Here is a 21,001-nt window from a genome sequence, read left to right as displayed (position 1 = left end):
TGGTTTGTTTCTGTAAGTGAATTGTCTTGTGATGTTACAGAACCAGTGATATAGCACTAACCCATTTAAAGCCAAACGGTACATATTCAGATTACAACTGACTGCAAGACTCCTGGCAATTTTGTGAATACTTACACGGAAAAAGGAATTTTGGCTGGGCTTTCAACGGGGGCTATAGATTGGCCCACACTGTACAATTTGGGCCCATAATGTATAGAATCAAGTGTTTTTATATTCTACTGCCATTCCATGTTTCTCTGCTACTCAAGGTGAATTTCTCTCTTACCAACACATTTTTTTCCATCACTTCACAGTCATTAAATTTTACCACGCTTCTACAAGGTAGTGTAATCCAGTCCCCAGCTGAAACTGAACAAAACTAAGCAAAGGTACTAAGGCTTCTAAATTTACCATTTATATGCTACTGACGCATCGAAACAGCAGTACAGCTTTTAACTACTTTTCAAGCATTTTCCTCAGTATGCATGATTCTGACTTGGCTGGGCATATGCAAATTATCTCAAGTATTTCTTCATGGTGAACTATTGAGAGCTTTAGTCCACTCTCAGCTAGATTCCTCATTGAATTAAGCAAAGCATGACTCCAAACACATGACTGCAATTGCCTGAACTGAATGCTATCTGCATAAAATACATCATTTTGGTACTTTCCAAAGTTTTATGTGTTGTCTTTTTACGTTAGAGTCTCTGAAGTAAGGAGTTAATGCCTGCAATCCAGCATTTATCAAGTTACACGATGTTCTTAAATAGGTCTCTCTCAGTTACTGTTCCTCTTAAATCAAAGTAACAGGAGCTCTGCTATTAACTTAGGTTGTCTCTCACGTTTCAAGCAAGTTCCTTTTCAAGTCAAATATACTTCTGTGCATCTACATGGTCCTCAAACACTGAAAACTAGCAGTGTCATCAATACAGGACATCACTGCTGAATACTCAGAGTAAAGACATTAGGTGACCCCCAGTATTCATCACATCAAAAGAAAATGACTTACAAAATAGCATCATAGTTTACAGATGCTAAGTAAAAGTGAATGCAGATGGAAACTTCTTGAAAGCATTGGTGGTGTACTGCACATACATGGAAATGAAGCGACAGGAAATACTGTGATCATTAAAAACATCATGACACTGATAATTTTAACCTGTGGTTGTTGAACGATCGACTCAGTTGTTCCTCAGCAGAAGGGCTTCCTTCTTGGTCACTCATCTCACAGGTTTCATGCAGTTCCTGCAGTTCCATCTCTGATACAGCCCTCAGTTTTGTTTGCTCTGATAACGCTGGGAAACGGCTATGCCTACGGTCTGGATAACAATAAAGACAGTTCTCTAATAGCTGCTACATAGTTCAAACAAACACCTACTGCTTGATGTGGTGTTGCATTTAGGTAAGTGCTCTGATGTTGCATTTAGGTAAGTGGCGGTTTTTGGCAAACATAATTTCTTTTGACCTTTTCTAGATAGCGTTTTTTCCATATTCATATTTCCAATAGCCTTGGGAAGTACAGGTCAGAGTTAATAGATAGGGATTTTGCAAATAAAATTGAAATTGTTACTCCACATAAACTCCTGCCTGACCAACAAAGAACTGATTTCCTACTGTACCAAGTGGACAAGTAACAACCAAATATTTGTCCCTGTGGTGTCACAATGAGCTGTGCTTTACATTGTAATGAGAATTTTATAAGAGAAGAGTAGAATAGTTAAGTCACCAGTGTCCCAAAGAATAAATACTGCTGTAACACCCTTTAAATTACTGTGGGTGTAATTCTTTGAAATAATGAGGCGAAGGAGATGAAAGTGGTGCTAAATCAACTGTGTTGCAGTACATCATTCACTGGTCACATTTCACTAGCACGGTTTACAGTTTTTGCAGGGAACTACATTAGTCCAGAAACCTCTTGGAGTGACCTCTTGGAACTATGCCACGTTTCCACCACCTGCCAAATGGTTCTTTCTGTAGGGCATGAAGACAATGGAAACATCAAAATACCCATATCTGCCAACAGGGGCAGGTTCAGAAAACAGAAACTGCTTCCTGCTGTAGATGCATTTGATCAATAATGCGGATTGATCCTATTGTGTGTGCTCAGCCAGCCTGAAATAGTCTCTAACACACACGGTGGACAGGATGGCACACAGCTGGGTATTAGTTGAAGCCAGTTACCTAGCTCAGGCACGGTAACTTGTGACCATACATCTGAACCACAGAGTATTCCTTCCATTTTGATTCCTTTGTCTTATCAATCAGCTTTTATAGATTAGAGAAGATAATTATTTTAATGGAAATAATAAACAATGCTCTTTTTCATCATACCTTCCTCTGTAGCTTATAACAGGGTTTATCAAAAATCAATCTGTAAAAATCCACAGTGCATGAAAATCCGCAATGCATTTAATTGAATCTGCAATATATGCATGTGTGAATTTAAACAGATTATGTGCATGAAATAATGTGAATATATAGCTTTTTTTTTTTTCCCCGCTATCTTGTAGATTATTAGAAATAACAGATTCTAAAATTAGCTTTGCACATTTATTTATGCTAATGGAGGAGGGGAAGGAGGAAAGAGAGTAATAGTGGGTGAGCTAAGGCAGCCTGAGGCATTTTTCTGCCTACACAAGGCACAGACAGACAGAATGGATTGGGGACACTGTTCCAACAGTATCCTTTACTCTTTTAGAAATGTGCAGCATTGGCTTTCTCCTTTTTTTCTCTGTATCTGATATGATGGTGTCAGGGAGACAGAGTCCTTGACTTGCACCCAGCTGCAGAGGCCACCCTCTGGAACAGCGTTCATCCCCAAACCTTGTACCCACTGCAAGATTTAAGTCTGTTCTGCGACAGGCTCCTGCATAAAATGTTCAGGTGGTATAAAGAAAAATCTCCCTGCACTGTCCTTACAGTTACTTTAGAGAAAGCCAAACTTGAAAATATGTGTTCTCGAAGACTTGGCTTTATAGCATATTTACAATCCCTTGCATTTAGATCTGAATGCTTTTTCAAAAAAAAGATCGTGTGAAAACACCCTAAGCAGCCTTTTCAAAACTGGAAGTTAGCAGTGAAGTGCAATCTAAACGTATTAATATGCATGCGAACATTTGAGAATCTCCCTTGATGCTTTCATTTGCGTGTGACTGCATAAAACTGTGCCTTAAATTGATCTTGAAGAGATACACTAAGTGGACACCTGTTCATAAGTAAATTATGGTAAAATGTCTGTTGCCTTCTAGAGCAGTTGGATCTCTATCTGTCAATTTAAAAGGTAATCAAATTTTCAAGACACAACCCAGACTATTTTAAAGGTTAAAATGGTTTTAGATTTATTTTTTTCTAACTTATTTTGTAAAAATCCTTATGTTACTCAGCCTTATTTTTTTATTTATAAATAGCATGATGTTTAAACATGTTACTGAATGGATTGTTAAAGACAATATTTTAAATAAATTCTAAAAAGAAATTCTATGCACAGTCTTTGAACACAACCCTGTTATCATTACTGAGAAAATTCTAAATGACTTGAACGGTTCAAATTTGGAATATAATAGACATAAAAAAAAATAAGAAATAGGTCACTAGGATATAAATGTAGACACTGCACTTTTTTTTTCTTGCATTATCATTGTTAACAGCTGGCAAAACATTTTTTCTCAAATATGCATGAATAATTCCTGATGTCCAAATAACATTTTGATTAACTTCAATTGTATTGTTGATATTTAATAATGCAATCTTTTTCATGCAAGTGTTTATGTAGACAGGCATAAAAAATAATACAACTCACAAGAAAAATGTGAAAGAGATCACTCACTACCAAAATTGTCTGTTTTTAAATATTATAGAAATTGAAAGGAAACTAAAACAACGTTATATTTCTCGGCTAAGCCTTGTCAGTTCCTATTTAGGAATCCTTTTCCCTATTTATTCATTAATAGCAGCATTGTTAATAAAAAGCATTTTGCTATCAGTTTAAATGTTCAACAACAATGTTCAATAACAATAACATCTATTTGTTTAATAAATTTTCCTTTGCATTATTTTCACTTTTATACAAACCATACAGAGAACAAATACGCTCCCTTGTTTAGTGCAAGAGAGAAAGTAAACACTAATTATAGCAGATAACTATTAGTGTCAAAGGATTCCAAGACATTACCAATATACACTTAAGCATTTCAGAGCAGACAGTGACCTTACCTTCATAACCAAGGAGAAAGCATGTCAGCAAGTTAGGACAGACCTCCTCCAAAACGGAACAAAAAGCAGAGAAAGCACTTGGGCCTTTTAAAGAGAGTTTATCTAAAAAATATTCAGTTCTCTTCTTGTAGCTCTCCTGAGACCAAATGTCTTTGTATTCCTCCAAGGAAAAGACTCTCTTGTAAACCAAATATGACAGCACTTTGTTCACATCCAGCTCCTCCAGTATTTTCTCTCTCTGATTGCTTGGGATTTCAGAAAGCCACTTATTCCTATTTTCATTTTCTCTTTTGGTGTATTTTGTACAGTTATAAAACCAAGATTTGGCTGTTCTTCCAAACATTTTGGTATTTAAATACTAATACAAAATGCTACCCCTGCATTTTTATGCAGTCTTCAGTATGCAAAATAAATATAATGTGGATGGATAGAATGCAAATACATACTGCCGTCTGTAATTATTGTAATTCTAATGGAATAAAGAAGGCCTACATACAAATTATAAAGAAATCTAGCTCAGTGCCTGCAGCCTCCTAAGAGGATTACATTACACTAATTAGCCCTTTACAACTGTTAACAGCTTCTGAACCGTAATGATGAGACTGAGAATTGCTTAGTTACTGTTACTTTTTAATTCTGTAACTGATCTTCAAAGATATCCCTTTGCAAAACGTAATTCATTCAAGAAGAGAGCTGATCAAACTGAAATAATCTATACAAGCTGCTACATGACAGTGTCTTCTGTACACTCAATTTTGTATTCCTCAGAGACCATACCCAAATCAAAGTATGTGCCCTCCACTTCTTGCTCTTTCATAAAATATTAACTTTATAATGCAAGAATTATACATTTATAAAACATGATTCTGTAAATATAGTGCAAGCCTATATCTGAAAGATAAGAAAGACTACAGAATAGGACTTTTTTTTTTTTTTTTTTTTTTTTTAAGGAAGATCAATATATGCCACTGTTAAGAATAGCAACATTTTTGTATGTTTATATCTCTTAACTGTGTTGAAGCAAAATAAAGCATGGTAATAGCATCTATTTCATGAACCAGGTTTAACAGTGGTGATTACTGCAGTCCTTGTGGAGGTGTTCTGCCACTGATAATCATTCACTGAGGATCACGTTACATAAGCTTCCTTACGCAAATGCTGCTTAATACATGGACTTTTTGGTCTTGTTTTCATAGTTTCTGTCAACATAAATTTTGTCTAGAAAAGCTACGAATACCTCCTGCCTCCTCCCATTTCTCATTCTAGTTTTTCTATTTTCATTACTTCCAGCGGATAGTGCAACCATATCCTCACTTGTACAGCTTTACCTGCAGTATTCCTTAAGGGTACTTTACCTATTGTGCAGCAAACAAGAACGTTTGGCAAATCTTTTAGGAAAATAAGATTTATAATGTTTTCTGTCCTCACAGTCGTAAGAAGCAACCATTGCATCTTCCTGCCAGGCTGCTTCTGCTTCTGAAGTTTCAAGTGTTTATCAGTCAGCATTAAAGTTGACCATTGACCACTTCATCGTTTAGGAATTTTATTGCGCGTATCACCAGCCAAACAACCAATTAGCCACGCTTCACACAATTGTTTGGAAACATTGTTTGTCACCCTGTGGTTGGTTGTAGATATAACAAGCCTTATACGTGATATTGTCTGGAGTAAGGAGTGGAACTGCGTTTTGTTTTAATGGCACCCTTCTAAAATATTATGGCTTATTGACTGCAGCGATGGGATTGTCATTGACCCTGTAATCATCTGGAATCTACTCTGGTAGAGCTACCTATGGTAGCTCTGGTATCACACACCACACTGTAGCTGACCCACTTGGGGAGAAGTTAAGTGGTGAAAGGTATCTGAGTTCTTAACTAGTAGCCACGTAGTACAGCTAGCTGTGTGTGGGCAGTATGCAGTAGGCAGAGAAAGTAGCCAGCCTGTCTGGAACATCTTCTAGGCAACCTCATAAAGTAAGTGCTCTTTTATGAGCTTAATTCCTAAAATTTCCTTTGATTTTTGAACCTCCATAAGGTTAGTACAAATACTAACCCCCATTGTCTTCATGTTCTCAATCAAACTTCATGCTATTCTTTTCTCCATCTTGTTCTCAGTAGTTCTTCTAATATTAATACTGTCATATCTCAGGAGGTAAAAAGATCCTGAAGAATCCTGTAGCTCCAGGTATGTTAGCACCTTATGAATCAGCCTCCTCAGCCACTACAGCCTAAGGCGGCAAGATTTTCTGTTAGTTCAGTAAGTGAAACGTGAATCTCCCTCCTTACGTGCTGTGTAGTTACTCCAGTTTTGTAAACTGGAGAGTAAAATGCTAACATTCTGATTTGGTAATTACCAGAATTCCAAGAAAAAAATCATACTTTGCAAAATCTGGTTACCATATAATGACCAAAGTGTGAAAGTATGTGTTGAGAAACTGAAAACAGAGAAATGGGAGTGAAGTACAGTTAAGGGAGGAAATGAGAGAAATTGAAGGTGACAAAGGAGTAATTGGGACAAAAAGATACGTGGAAATCCACTGTGAAATAGAAGATTTGTGGTGAACAACTGTTGTTTTTCCCAGGGTCAGTGAACTGAGGGATTTAACTGCGATGACACGTAAAGGAAGCCGCGAGCCTGACTGAACGTGCAGGACATGCACAGTCTGTCCAAGCCCGCGGTCCCAGCCACACAGGACTCAAGGCTCTTCAGCTGATTCACCTTGGTGCCAAGGTCCCAGGTTTTGCAGCTTAGGTAAGGATGCTGCTTGTTTCAGACCGCCTAATTTATTCTGACACTGTACACGCCAAAAACAACGCTAATAGAACGCTCACCAGAATTGGCCTTAAACAGGAAGCATCCCCCCGCAATAACCTCTGGCACCGGTTATTTTATTTGACCACCTCAGGGCAGCTCCGGGGGCCGGGCCGGGCCCGCCCGTGTGGGGCGTTGCGGGGCGGGGAGGCAGCAGCAGCCGGGTCCCGCCGCGCAAGATGGCGGCGGCCGAGGCGGCGGCGCGGCGGCTGTGGCGGCAGGAGCAGGAGCTGCGCTGGCTGGCGGCGGAGGTCGGCCGCTTGAAGGAGACGGGGGCGCCGCGCTCGGCCGCCGGCTGCAGCCCCGAGGTGGAGCGGCTGAGGGCCGAGAACGAGAAGCTGCGGTACCGACTCCTCCACCTGCGCCGCAGCCTGGCGGCCGAGCTGGCCAGGGCAGCGCCGGCGGAGCCCCCGGCTGGCGGCGAGGTAGCGCTCGGGGCGCGCCGGGCCGGGAGCACCGGGGGGTGAAGAGTGAGGGGTGAGGGAGGAATGGTGAGAACGGGGTGTTGGAGGGCGGCCCCTCAGCGCCCAGCCCCTCAGGGGGTCGCAGCCTTCGTGGTGTGCTCCAAGTGGCATCCCCGAGTGCTCGGGCACGGCCCCTCACGGGCTGGAAGGGGCTTTGGGGCCTGCTGCTGGGCGCACCGGGGTTGTTGTGCTTCAGGGATTGCTGCGGAAAGGCTCAAAAGCACAGTGATTTACTCAATGTTACTGTTTTTAGAAAGTCTCCAGTGGAAGTCCGCCTGTTGCTCTGAGTCAAAATAAAGAGGAAGAGAAGAAGAAAAATGAAGTCAGTGGATGCAGGAGTGATGTAAGTGGTTTATTTTTATTATTATTATTATTAAATATCTCATAATTAAAGGAGGAGTATTTGGCTAGGTTCAGGAAAGAGATTGAAATCTGAAATACTTTGCTGTATTTTGAAATCCCAGGTTTTGGGAAGAAGGCTTTCTACAGCTTGTGTATTGAAAAGAAATGTATTGCCTACAAAGCTCATCGTGCATCCCTAGACCTCTACTTTTAATGTAACAACAGTATGTAGGCTTCTGGGAAAAAAGGGTCAGGATCCCGTGCTTCCTAAAGAGAGCGGCGTTTCTCAAATAGTTAAACAGTGTGCACAGTGACTGACTGAAAGAGGGTGTTGGCAGCAGTAGCTGTAGTTTGATAGATCTTAATTCACTTTATGCTAGATTAATTGTGAAATGTTTATTACATTAATGGAAACTTCCCCTGAACTATCCTGAGTTACTTGGAGTTGATGCTCTGCAAGGACTGGCAGAAGTGAGGTCTCATTGGAATGACCCAAACTCCCCGTGTTGTCAACCAGAAAAAACTTGTGTAGGAATATGGGCTTCCCTTTGAGGTCAAGCTTACAAAGAAAGCCATTTAGGCCCAGATGGATGAAGGTGCATTGGAATATTGGAAAGTCGCTATAAAACAGCAAGCTGGATGTGACTATCCTCTGTATAGTTACTTACAAACACTTTGCTGCATGTTTGTGTAAATTCTAGTACATTGAATTCTGGTCTCAGCTGGAACCTCTAAGAATTTATTGGGGCTGTGGACCACTTTGTTCAATTTCTCTAGCAAGTAATTTTTGACTACTGTATATGATTTCATTTATTTGTTATAACTACAGCATGAGCCAAGCTTCATAGAAGACAGACTGAAGCTTTATGAAGCACTGAAGAAAGAACATGATGCTCTGCTAGCTTACAGAGCAGCCAACCAGAGCAAACCCATCAAAATTATTTTGACAGATGGAAAGACGGTGGAAGGGGAATCATGGAAAACCACACCATACCAATTAGCTGTAGGAATCAGGTAACTTCCGGGTTGAATGAGTTGTGCTTTTGGTGTGAGAAACACGGCAATTAGTGAGACTGCTAGAAATTAAGAGATGTGTAAAGGTTTGTGAGTTACTGGCTAACTGCAGAAACTTCAGAGTAGATCTCCAGCACTGAAAATAGTTGAACGAAATCTCAAGTCCTCAAATGTTTATGCTTTAAGAGTAGCAAAATGTTAAAAACAAAAAATTAAAAAAAATCAAGACTTTTAGGTGCTTCAAGATTTGGGCGGGGTCTTGTAAGGTTTAGAAACATAACCGTTTTTGTAAATTTGAACCTAAAAATGTTGTCCTCATTTGTGTTCCTTAGTCAAGGGTTGGCTTCAAATGCAGTCATAGCCAAAGTGAATGGTGAACTGTGGGACCTGGATCGTCCACTGGAGGGAGACTGTACTCTGGAGCTGCTGATGTTTGATAATGAAGAAGCACAAGCTGTACGTAAACATTGTAAACACTTACTCTTTTAATCAAGTGAAAAACAGTGGTTTTTTAATCTTGAATTAAAATGTTTTTTTAATCTTGAATTAAAAATATCCAAAAAACTATTGAAGTCATGTTTGCCATGATTTGATAAAGATGATTAAATATAAATTACTTGTAATCTGTAGGTGAAACAAATCTTACTGTTTGTTTCTTTTCTCTTGTACATAAATAGGTTATTTCTCAACTGAGATTCAGATTTTGTACATAATATCTAGATCTGTCTGCTAACTTGAAATAGTTAGAGATGCGTGTTCTCTGTTTTGAGTGTTTTTGAAGATCAGACACTGAAGGCAACATTGAGGTTGTCTGAGAGTTTTCTAAAAATTGTCCAATATCCCATTTGAGTCATAAATGAAATGTATACCTCCATGATTTGGCAGTGTTTATTAGAAACTTAAGTAGGCGTATCTTGGTCAATTAAATTACAAATATGCTTAGTGACATGCCCAGGATTTTTTGTGGGTTTCAGATGCTACCCTGTACTTATCTTACTGCACTATAATTAGACTTCATTCTATCAAAAAATTATTCATATGATTAAGTTTACTCAAGGCATTTTATGAGTCTAAGGCTATTAAGTGCTCTGAATTCGTAGGGAGTTAGAGCATAAGACAGTTACTGATCTATGGAGTTTTTGACTCCCATCTTTTGACATTACACATAATGTGGTTTACAGTCATGTCAATAAATACATTATATGTAAACAGCAGCAACTTAATTGGCTATATTGCTTTGGATGTGGTTAATACTGCATAGACTTAACTGACCAGAAAATAACTTGTAAATGAACAAAATACATTTAGTACAGTGACTGAGTTGTATAGAGGTATAATCATGTTTCAGTCTGAAATAAGATGGGGTTTTAATGCAACAGCTGCCAGTGTATGGTTGAAGTAGAAATTATTACACTAATAAATGTCTAATAAACATTTAGCATAGTTAAAAATGAGAACAGAAAATTAGTGTAATTCTCACAGAATTTAAATAGCATTGATTCCAGTGTTTTTCCTGTCTGCAGCCATGCTTCTGTTTTGGTTTTTGTTTTTAACAATATAGTGCCAATGACCCCGTGATCATCTGATTTTATTTGCAGGTTTATTGGCATTCAAGCGCTCATATTCTTGGAGAGGCCATGGAAGGTTATTACGGGGGCTGCTTGTGCTATGGACCACCAATCGAGAATGGATTTTACTATGACATGTACATTGAAGATAGGTAAAAAATCACTAAGAACTTTAATACTCAGTATTGAAGCTCTGTACTAAAGTTGTTGTTGTTTTTTTTACTCCATAATGTTTCTGCATATTAAAAGTAAAATCACGTGTTTCTAGTATGATTTAAAACAGACAGGTTAGCCCTTTTCGTGGTACAGGGGTGTGTGGTGTATAAAGGGAGAGACAGTGTACAGATCTGTATGTTTGCGTATATATTTAAATTCAAGAGCGGTGTTCGGACACCTACTCCTTAAGACTTGCAGTTGTTGAGTGCTCTGTGAAAAAAATGTAGAGTTTGTGAGTAAAACTTCCTCAAGCTCATGAGAGACAGCTTCCTTGAAGAACCATGTGATTTTGGTTTAAATGTGACATAGGCACTTGTAGAAATGGCACGTATGCACGTATCTCATATTGGTGTTTACTGCTTGTCTAATCCTTGTGTGCAGCTTTACAATTCTGTTTTTTCCTGGTTTATCTCCCTGTAGTCAGGGAGAATGTTAAATCTGCATCAGCTGATAAACTAGCTCTTCCAGTAGGGCTTAGCCTTTTTTTTCTTCCCTTAAATCATATATACTTGAACCTAAATGGTCTTCCAGACATTTAAACAAGTCAAAGACTATTTTGGGTTGATTTCAGTGAGATAGTTCAGGGTGATACTGTTTGTGTTTTGGAGGCCAGTGTCTAAAAGTACAGTTAATTATAATAAGCTAAGACAATATTATGGCAAATGACAACATACCCCGTGTTTTTCAAATGAGACCACTGTAAAGTGGTCACTTGTATGATGTGAATATCAAAATAATTAACTTGTATTTGTTTTGCCTTCCTCTGTTTGTTTAGAGGTGTATCCAGTACTGAATTCCCAGCACTAGAGAACCGCTGTAAAAACATCATAAAAGAGAAACAGGCTTTTGAAAGGCTGGAAGTCAAAAAGGAGATCCTATTAGACATGTTTAAGGTAAATCTTCAGAATAGCTGTGATTCTGGTACAACGATATTTTAAAATGTAACTTTTATAAATACTGCATTTGACTAACTCATCAGAATACTACCTCTCTGGTGAAACAAATTAAAACTGTAACATTCTTTTGCCCTTCTCCTATTCTTCTCAAGTGTTCAGGAGGTTTTAAAGCAATAATAAAACAATTTATTGTTGCAAAAAAAAAAAAAAAAAAAAAAGACACCTTAAGCTCAATGAGATTATGGAGTGATTTATACTCAAAAGGAGTACGTTCATTCTGGTTATTTTGCAGAGATGAATCAAAAGAAAGCTTTGGTACATAGTCCTCAATTTCTGTAGGGTGAATATTACCAGTCTCACTGTACTGTGTTTTAATTGACTCTCAAAAGTGCTTTGAGGTGTTCAGGTGCTAATTCCTATGTTTAACATGCTGTCAGGGCAATTAAGGTATTTGGTCTCTTTGCCCTTTTTTAATAACTCTTCTGAAAGGATGTTGAATGTTTGCATATATGTATGTGATTATGTGGCTTTTTAGTTGTGATCGTCTTTTACTGATGTGTTTGCTTTATTAATACATCATTTTAGAATAGAGTTCTAGTAGCTGTTATAATGTTGTTCTGACTTCTTATGTTTCCCCACACAGTATAACAAGTTTAAGTGTCGTATACTTAATGAGAAGGTGAACACACCAACTACCACAGTATACAGGTAAACAAAATAAATTAAAAAGGTATTAGAAAAAATGTATAAAGTTAAATATATTGTATTTAAATTGAGAGGAGAATAAATTGTTTTCTCTTTTTCAATTTCTATACTTGCATAATTAGAACTTTACAAATAATATTCTTATTTACAGAAATTTAAATCATTTCCTTCTCTGCTAGAACAGATCAGGTCTCCACTGGTGGGCAAATAGCAAATCTGCCTCTCACTGCTTGCCTTAGCAATAAAAAGATTAAAATAAGTTACCACTGAAATTGAATCACTGGATGTCATTAGTGACTGCATTTTCAAACGTGCTGTTTTGAAATAAACACATTTTTTTGATATATAGATGTGGTCCACTGATCGATCTCTGCAGGGGTCCACATGTGAGACACACTGGAAAAATTAAGGCCCTTAAAATATTTAAGGTAAGTTTCAATTAGTCGTGTTTAAAATCTTAGCTACAGTAAGTTGGTCAGTTGATTTATTTATATATTTTTCCTGATGTGATTATGCCGATGTCCTTTTGTATTGTTTGCTTTGCTTATTCTGAAAATGTGGCAAAGCTAATGTGGCAGTGCTGCTTTATGGCTGTTAGTATCTTCAGCACCATTGTATTTTAATGATAAATCAATATAAAATAAAATCAATATAAAATTAAAGGAATAGTATTTTGACCTTGTAAGATGAAGTCTTTCAGGTACAGGAGGCAAAGTGGGCACTGGCAGGCTGTTAAGTGCTGCTGTTTAAAAATGGCAGTGCTGGCAGGAAGTATGTAGTTTCAATTACTTGCAAATGCTAATTTCGGTAGTGTTGTTAGACGGACCTCCTGGGAACATTCATCATATTTGCTGCTGCTGGCTTTCTAACTCAAATCTACGGAACTCGTGAGTTATAGGGGTTTGGTGTTGGACTGTCAGACAGCTAGGATGTAACTGTGAGAGAGTTATTTTCATTTTGTTGTTCGTATTCCCCTTTTGGATTATGTTTTGAACGTAAGTGCTGGCTTTTGTGTCATTTTTTTAGAAGATAAAATATGAGATAATAAAACATGACATGATGCTAGTTAAAATATGATATCTAAGTAGAATGAGTATGACCTGACCAGTGACGCTTGTTCATGCTTTCTGCATTAGGTATGCTGACTAAAAGGCATTGGAAGTATCTCTAATACAAATATCTGCTGGTTGACTGCGTATAATTCTCTTCCCAAGTTAAGAAGCGTAGGATTTGAATGCATTAGTGTTTATTCCTCCTTTTGCTGAGATAATATATTGCATATCTTAAATGATGGGTTTTGTCCATCAGAATTCCTCTACGTATTGGGAAGGAAAAGCTGACATGGAAACTCTGCAGAGAATTTATGGAATATCCTTCCCTGATAATAAAATGATGAAGGAATGGGAAAAATTCCAAGAAGAAGCTAAAAACCGGGATCATAGGAAAATTGGAAAGGTACACTATTTATTTCTGTTGCTGAGAGTTTGTAAACTACTAGAAATCATCTTGCTGCTGTAATCTTTCATTTTTGTGAATAAAGTCTCAGTGTGTGAAATAGTCATTTTCTGCAGTTAACTACTGGAGATATATCTAAAGTGTTACAGAACTCTGTTTTGTTTTCACATAGGACCAAGAACTCTTCTTCTTTCATGACTTGAGTCCTGGAAGCTGCTTTTTCCTCCCCAGGGGTGCCTTTCTTTATAACACACTCACAGATTTCATACGAGTAAGTATATACAGATTTAATTTCAAACAAGTTAAATGCTGATTGTTCATCTTAAGTGATAAGCTGTTCATAATACCGAGCTGTCCTCGGAAAGAGACACATCTATGTATGTAAACATACGCCAGATTTTCCCTAAGATTTTACAGCTCAAACATTTTTCTGAAACAGGACATAGGAAAGCATTCTTACCTAACGTGCTTTTTGCAGAGGTGTAAAACCTACATGTGCAGTAGTCATTTACTTTTCCAGTAAACAGCCATCTAAAGAAAACAGTTAAAAAAAAAAAAAAATACACCTGATTTCTTTAATCTACTTTTTGCTTGTAGAAAGCTGTATCATCTTTTAAATGTTGTATTTGTTTTATAGGAGGAATATCGTAGGCGTAATTTTACTGAAGTTGTATCTCCAAATATCTTCAACAGTAAACTCTGGGAAGCTTCTGGGCACTGGCAGCACTATAGTGAAAATATGTTCTCTTTTGAGATAGAGAAGGAAACTTTTGCCCTTAAACCGATGAACTGCCCAGGACATTGGTTAGTACTTTGATTTGAAAACCTTCTTACTTCGCTGGGTTTATCCCTTGTGGGGCTGAGGGGAAATCAAATGGAGCATCAATACATGTTGTTACCTGTGTATGCAGTAGATTACTAAGCAACTAGGAAGTCCAGAGAGCTCCCTGACAGTGTCACCAAATAAAATTCTTGTAGGAAGGTCTATACGAAATGAGCTAGGTGTGTGTGTGATAATACTAGTCTGTACCAGTAGCAAATACAAATTATGTTGGTTAGAGAGAGACACGGGATATGGTGTGTCAAAAGCAGGTATAGATGAACAAATTGTGATTTTATTCTCACTTCTTTTTCTAGGTGGTCTTTAGCAAGACTTTCAAAGTACCTTTCTTTCTCCATTTGCCTGTCTTTTTTGATGAGGATAACCTGAATGAATAAATGCTAAAAAGTGTAAATACTATGTATATTGATCATTAGTTTCTGTATTTTCTTAAGTCTTCTTTAAGAAAGGTAAAAGCAAGGCTCTGTTGTGTTCCTTCTAGCTTGATGTTTGCCCATCGCCCACGGTCATGGAGGGAAATGCCTCTTAGACTTGCAGATTTTGGAGTTCTTCATCGAAATGAACTCTCTGGGACTTTAAGTGGCTTGACTCGTGTAAGGCGCTTCCAACAAGATGATGCTCACATCTTTTGCACAATAGAGCAGGTAAAAACAAAACAAACAAACAAGTTATCCCACCTCTCCAACAGAGATAGACATAAAAGAGTAAAAATCCCCAAAGTATCTCCCAAATTCACCAAAGACTCCCTAAGTATTTTCACTCCAGTTGAATCATTTCTGTTTTATAACATAATGCTGCATTTGATATTTTTGTTAGGTTTAGGTGTTTCCTTCTTAATCTTATATATATAATGCATATATATGTATATTTTTTTTTCCCGTGAGAAATATATATTGGGCAAATAAAAACACAAAATGTAAAATCTTCTCCTTCCCTCATCTTCCCCCCTGCTTCCAAAACCAAAACAGCTGCTGATCATGTTTTACTTGTCATAGTATGGCAATTGTTCAATAAATTGTTGAATAAGTATTTAATTCTCAGTGAAATCCCAGATCATACAATTTGTCTCTGGAAGCCTGAGCCTAACAAAAATAATACTTCCCTGTGCCTGCTTTCAAACCGAATTACCTCAGTTTTCTCTTACTTTGGTTTGGTTTGTAGGATGTAATTTTCATATGTGATCATTTTTATTCAATAGCTTCTTACTCTGATTATACAGAATTCAGCAAATCCAATTATATATTAATGTACATAAATGTAAATAAAAGGTTTTTTTCTGCATTTTAATTTTAAACTACTTTATTTTGCTTACATTTAAGATTGAAGAGGAAATTAAGGGCTGTCTAGATTTCCTGAAGTCAGTTTATGCTGTCTTTGGCTTTACCTTTCAACTGCATCTTTCAACAAGACCAGAAAAATACCTAGGAGATTTAGAGATTTGGGATCATGCTGAAAAGGTAATTAATACTTTAAAAAACAAAAACAAAACATCATTTAATATGAACGTTTGCAAAAGTGGATAGAAGTAGATATTTAAGTTTTCATGTTGGACAATGAATTGGTATAAATCAGATGCTGAATATTGTACTTAATAGAAATGCATGTTGGAAAACTATAAAACACGTAGGCAGTGTGGTGTTATTTGTTTTGTTTGGTTGTTAATAAATCTTTCGTTTTTATGATTAGCAACTTCAAAACAGCTTGAATAACTTTGCAGCACCGTGGTCGTTGAATCCAGGAGACGGAGCATTTTATGGTCCTAAGGTTAGTGAATCAGTATTTTAATACGACTCTGGGGGATGGACAAGAATACAGACAACACGTAGACAAACTGCATCAGGTAACTGTGGTAATTTGTTTCACAGATTGATATTAAAATTAAAGATGCTATTGGCAGATACCATCAATGCGCTACTATCCAGCTTGACTTCCAACTACCCATTCGATTTAATCTTACTTATGTTGGGTGAGTGGTTAAGCTACTTATCTTCAAACTAATTGTCTGCATCTAAGTACCCTGTGTGGTTTATTAGGGGAAACATCTGTGAAAGGACTAAATCATGAACTTGAACGTTTTTCCACAGTATAGTGGTGTAACGATAGCTCACTTTAATTGTAAATGCCATTGGTTTTAGGAAAATTTGGTGATCTGTCTTGTCTACCAGTTATCAAGACAACTGATCATATGGCTCAGTACTCACTTTCAGCCTAGTAACGTGTCTCCTTTTAAAACTTAGGAACCCATTCCAGTAGCTACAGGCATGATTATTTAAGTCACTGTGATTATTGAGTATTCCTTTAGAAGCCTAGGTTACTTGAAGTATGTTATTAATGAAAATGGCAAGTTTTGCCTAGTATAAATCACTAGCTTTCTTTTTCCATGAGTAGTAGAATCAAAAGAATTAGGATTGTGTGTGCATGATCTAAGAGAAATATGTTTTTGAATTTTGGTTATTCTTTTTCAGTAAAGATGGCGACGATAAGAAAAGACCAGTGATCATTCACAGAGCTATTCTGGGATCTGTGGAGAGGATGATAGCTATTCTAGCAGAAAACTATGGAGGGAAATGGTATGTGGCACAAATGCAGTTCTAAGAAATGTTTAACAGCATTGCTAGAAAATTTAGATCCTCCCTAATGTCCCATAAATTATAATAATGCAGAACGATTTCCCTCAGGTTTTCTCAAAATTAGGGAAGATAACAAGAAAAGAAGTCTAATTTTATAGTCAGAATTGTGTATTGTTCTATTAATAGCTCATGGTTAGAAATTCAGTTTTATGAGATAACAATTGCAATTGCACATGTTTGTTTTTTTCATTTTACTTGTTCCTTTGTCCTCAGAAGCCATACTGTTGTACTGGGAAAATGCTAAGTATATGTAAGGTAGTTACTTATACAGGCATAAATTAGCCTAGGTATGCCGAGGAATTTTTTCATTAGTAAGTTGTTCTACTTCATCTTGAATTAGCTCTAAAGCTCTCTCTTCATTAATGGATCGAATGATTAAGGAAGAGTGAATTCTCACTTTCAAACACAGAGACTGTCCACCTAGCGCTATAAAGTTATATAAAAAATAAAAGTGAAAATTATGTGAAAATTTGGAATTTTGTTTAAAATTGTGAAATCAAAAAGTGAACAGAAGGTCAAAGTTCTGCCTATGTCATTTCACTGGAATCAATTTATTTTCTATTTGATATGAATTGGCAATTATGAAGGTAACTTTATACAACATCCTTAACTTGAATAAATATTTTGATGAAAAAAAAATATATATATATTGGGCAACATTTCTGTGGATATGAATGAAAATGTAAAATAGACATTTGATATTTTTTTGTCATGCTTGCCAGGCCGTTCTGGCTGTCTCCACGGCAGGTCATGGTTGTGCCTGTGGGACCTACTTCTGAGGAGTATGCACAGCAGGTGAGAGTAGAGCCTTTTGTAGCAAGCAATTTTAATAGCTCCTTAAATAGCTGTCCTAGAACAAAGAGTGAATGCTTTAATAATATGGAAGTCATTTGGGGGTGAATTTTTCTGAACCCTCTAAAACTTGCTTCAACCTGAGAAAGGGAAATATAACTAAATATTTGGGGTTCTGTTACTGTTACATAATTCATAACTAGTTATGGGAAAAAATACTCTGTGCTACATTCTTTACGTTCTAACAAATAGTTCTATAACAAAATACCTGCTTAATGTAGAGGTAGATATATTCCTAGTGTCTATACTCTTGACTACATTATATTTGAGCAGAGTTACTTTCTACTTGCCCCTCCTCCCCCATTTTCTTTTAGTGCAAGCATAAATGGTTTTCTTCCTTCACCTTTCTCCTTTTCTTCTTTCTGTGACTGAGTATACATTTTTGGCGTTCAGCAGTGTAACTACCTGAGGAGATTAGCAAATGTTTGATATGGGTATTACATTGTATTTCCTCTAACAAGGAATGGTTAAGCCTTGAGGTCTTGTCACGCCCTTAAGGGTGTGTGCAGTTTTCTTCAAAAAACGTAATTGACTTCATTAAAACAGCTGTTCATAACAGCCAAATTATGCATTTCTGTGATTTATTGGAAGGATTAGAGTATGTACAAGATCATGTTGTAGAATATACCCTAATGTTAAAGTAATTTTATTTTTTTTAGGTGTGCAGTGAGTTTTTTGAAGCAGGATTTATGTCAGATGTGGATCTAGATCAGAGCTGCACGTTAAACAAGAAAATTAGAAATGCACAGCTGGCTCAATACAACTTTATCTTAGGTAACTTCAGTATCTTACGTTTCTGAATATCATTTAAGTTTTAATGTTGAGTATAGAGTTTGCCTAGACTTTACTTTGTAAAGTAAGTTGTCAGTTTAATATTGTTTTTGATGTGTTTTGCAGTGGTTGGAGAAAAGGAGAAAGCAAATAATGCCGTCAATGTGAGAACAAGAGACAACAAGGTTCATGGAGAAATTTCAGTATCTTCTGCTATTGAAAAACTCAAGAAATTCAAGAATTCACATATTCCAAATGCAGAAGAAGAATTCTAACGTTGCTGTTAGGAAAAAATATATATATTAGCTGCCCATGTGAAATAGTGTTGCTTTCCTCCTTTGCAGCAGTAATGCTCATCTGAAAGAATTTGCAGCTAATGGGTGCACAAAACAAGGAAATGTAGCAATGTTGGTGCTTGAAAAATAGCATGAGAGTATAAATGCAACTGGTAATTCTTAACAATGATGTGGGATTCCAATTTGAGCTAGTTGCAGAGGTTTTTCTTATAGAAGTCTTACACTTCTGTTAAAATATGTTGATTTGACTGTGTAAATGAATCAGAGGTACACTAATTCAAGCAACAGGAGGCAGGGAAATGTACTGGCTGCTGCTACTGCTGCTGAACTACCTCAGTCACATAGCAGTTGCCTAACTGATGTGGCCTGAAATCCAAAGCTTCACCCTTGGGTTTCACTTTTTTTCTAACTCCAAATTATGTCAAATATGTATTTTTGGAGTAGGAGGAAAATAGCTTCTCTGCTGAAAATCTCTGCATCTCTGTTGAAAATCTCAGTGAAAGAAGGCACTGAATGAGCTGGTGGGCTGTTTTGCTATAAATGTGATTGCCAAGAATGAAGTTGAATTAACCACTCTATCTGTGTGTGCAAAGTGCTTTATTTTTGCCTGTGTTTGCTGTTGGTTTGGCTCCTTAAAAACAAGAAAGAAAGAAAAAAAAAAACACCACTAAATTCACCTTCAGAAAACCTTTGTATGTAATTTATTGCTGTGCTTGCTTGGGATACTGAGTACTAAAAAGGTATGGGTGACATAATGTTCATTGTTTCCATTTTAAGTATGATGGAATATAAATTGATTATATTTATCTGACTTAATTGTTTATGCTTATAAATGACTTAAAGTTAGTGGTGCAACCAATGGAGTCTTTTTTCTAGAACTGAGTTTTAACCATTATTTTTTTCACTTTTATATGCCCTTTCTTAGCAACAAGGCTGAGATCTTGCTCAGTGTTACTCAGTGATGGGAAGTATACAACTGCAGTTAATGATTCCCATATCACTGAAATGAAACAGAAGGTAGTTTGATACACAGATGTCCTACAGATACAAATCTACTGTTTCCCTTTTGCCTGCCACTTGTGCAGACTTATGTTCAATGGGCCTATTTTTGGTATGGTGTTAGTCTTGTGAGTCAATTTTTGCCAACTGATTATCACCAACTTTAAGAAAAAAAAAATCGAAGGAAGAAGTGCTGGGAAAGCTTTCTGTTCAACTCCATAATGTGGGGTACCATTTTTAACAATATATTTTTGGGTGTAAAATCTCAGGTTTTGTTTACCATACATAAAGTAAGATGTGTTTAGACTCTAGAATTAAAACTTTTTTTTTTTTTTAAGTGAATTTCTGGGATTTTTAAATATAATCCTTCTTAGCACAAGTTTATTTATGTGGTAGGCATCTCAGCTTCCAGAGGCACTGCAGCAGTGGCAGAGGTCACTGAAGGTTGTAACTTAAAGGGAGTGATAAATCCGTGTTCTGCAGGGTGACGGGGAGAGAAAAGCACAGGTAGGCAAAGGGAGGGGAAAGAGAGGCAGTCTCATCATCAGGATCTTGATGAATAAAATTTGGGACGAGTATAGTACTGAAAGAAGGAATAGTAAAAAGGAAGCTGCTCTTTTATTTTTTTTTTTAATGCCCTTCCCCTGCCCTCTGAGAAGGGGAGATGGTGGATCTGGTAACAGACTGCGTGAAATCTTTGTTATTTATTTATTTATTTTTGGTCCTGCGGGCCCACTTTTGGTCAGCAGCTTCTTCCTGTGCTGTTTTTTTGACCCCTTTCCCAGGCTCCGAGGGCGGGCCGCTACTTGGAGGCCACGGTCAACTGCGGCTGCCTGCGGGGCTGCCCCCTCCCTGTGCCATTTGCTCCAGTCTCGTACCACGGTCGGGCACGACCTCCCAGCGCCCCGCTGCCCCTCCGAGCTCATCCC

General features: G+C 37.3%; 1 protein-coding gene across 1 annotated transcript; it reads left to right on the top strand.

Annotated features, from left to right (window-relative positions):
• Nucleotides 1–7,151: 7,151 nt before the first annotated feature.
• On the top strand, nt 7,152–19,919 carry TARS3 (threonyl-tRNA synthetase 3). Its single transcript, XM_027467118.3, has 19 exons — nt 7,152–7,448; nt 7,741–7,830; nt 8,659–8,843; nt 9,176–9,299; nt 10,442–10,563; nt 11,403–11,520; nt 12,167–12,231; nt 12,578–12,656; nt 13,537–13,683; nt 13,856–13,954; nt 14,321–14,487; nt 15,006–15,168; nt 15,844–15,981; nt 16,211–16,288; nt 16,390–16,490; nt 16,990–17,094; nt 17,877–17,949; nt 18,666–18,780; nt 18,904–19,919. Exons 1-19 carry the CDS (start codon nt 7,203–7,205, stop codon nt 19,050–19,052), a joined length of 2,364 nt encoding a protein of 787 aa, XP_027322919.2. The 5' UTR covers nt 7,152–7,202; the 3' UTR covers nt 19,053–19,919.
• The last annotated feature ends 1,082 nt before the right edge of the window (nt 19,920–21,001 follow it).

Source organism: Anas platyrhynchos, chromosome 11 (assembly GCF_047663525.1).
Source record: "Anas platyrhynchos isolate ZD024472 breed Pekin duck chromosome 11, IASCAAS_PekinDuck_T2T, whole genome shotgun sequence".
Lineage (NCBI taxonomy): Eukaryota > Metazoa > Chordata > Aves > Anseriformes > Anatidae > Anas > Anas platyrhynchos.
The sequence above is the reverse complement of the archived record's forward strand: the minus strand, read 5'-3'. Positions and strand labels throughout refer to the sequence as shown.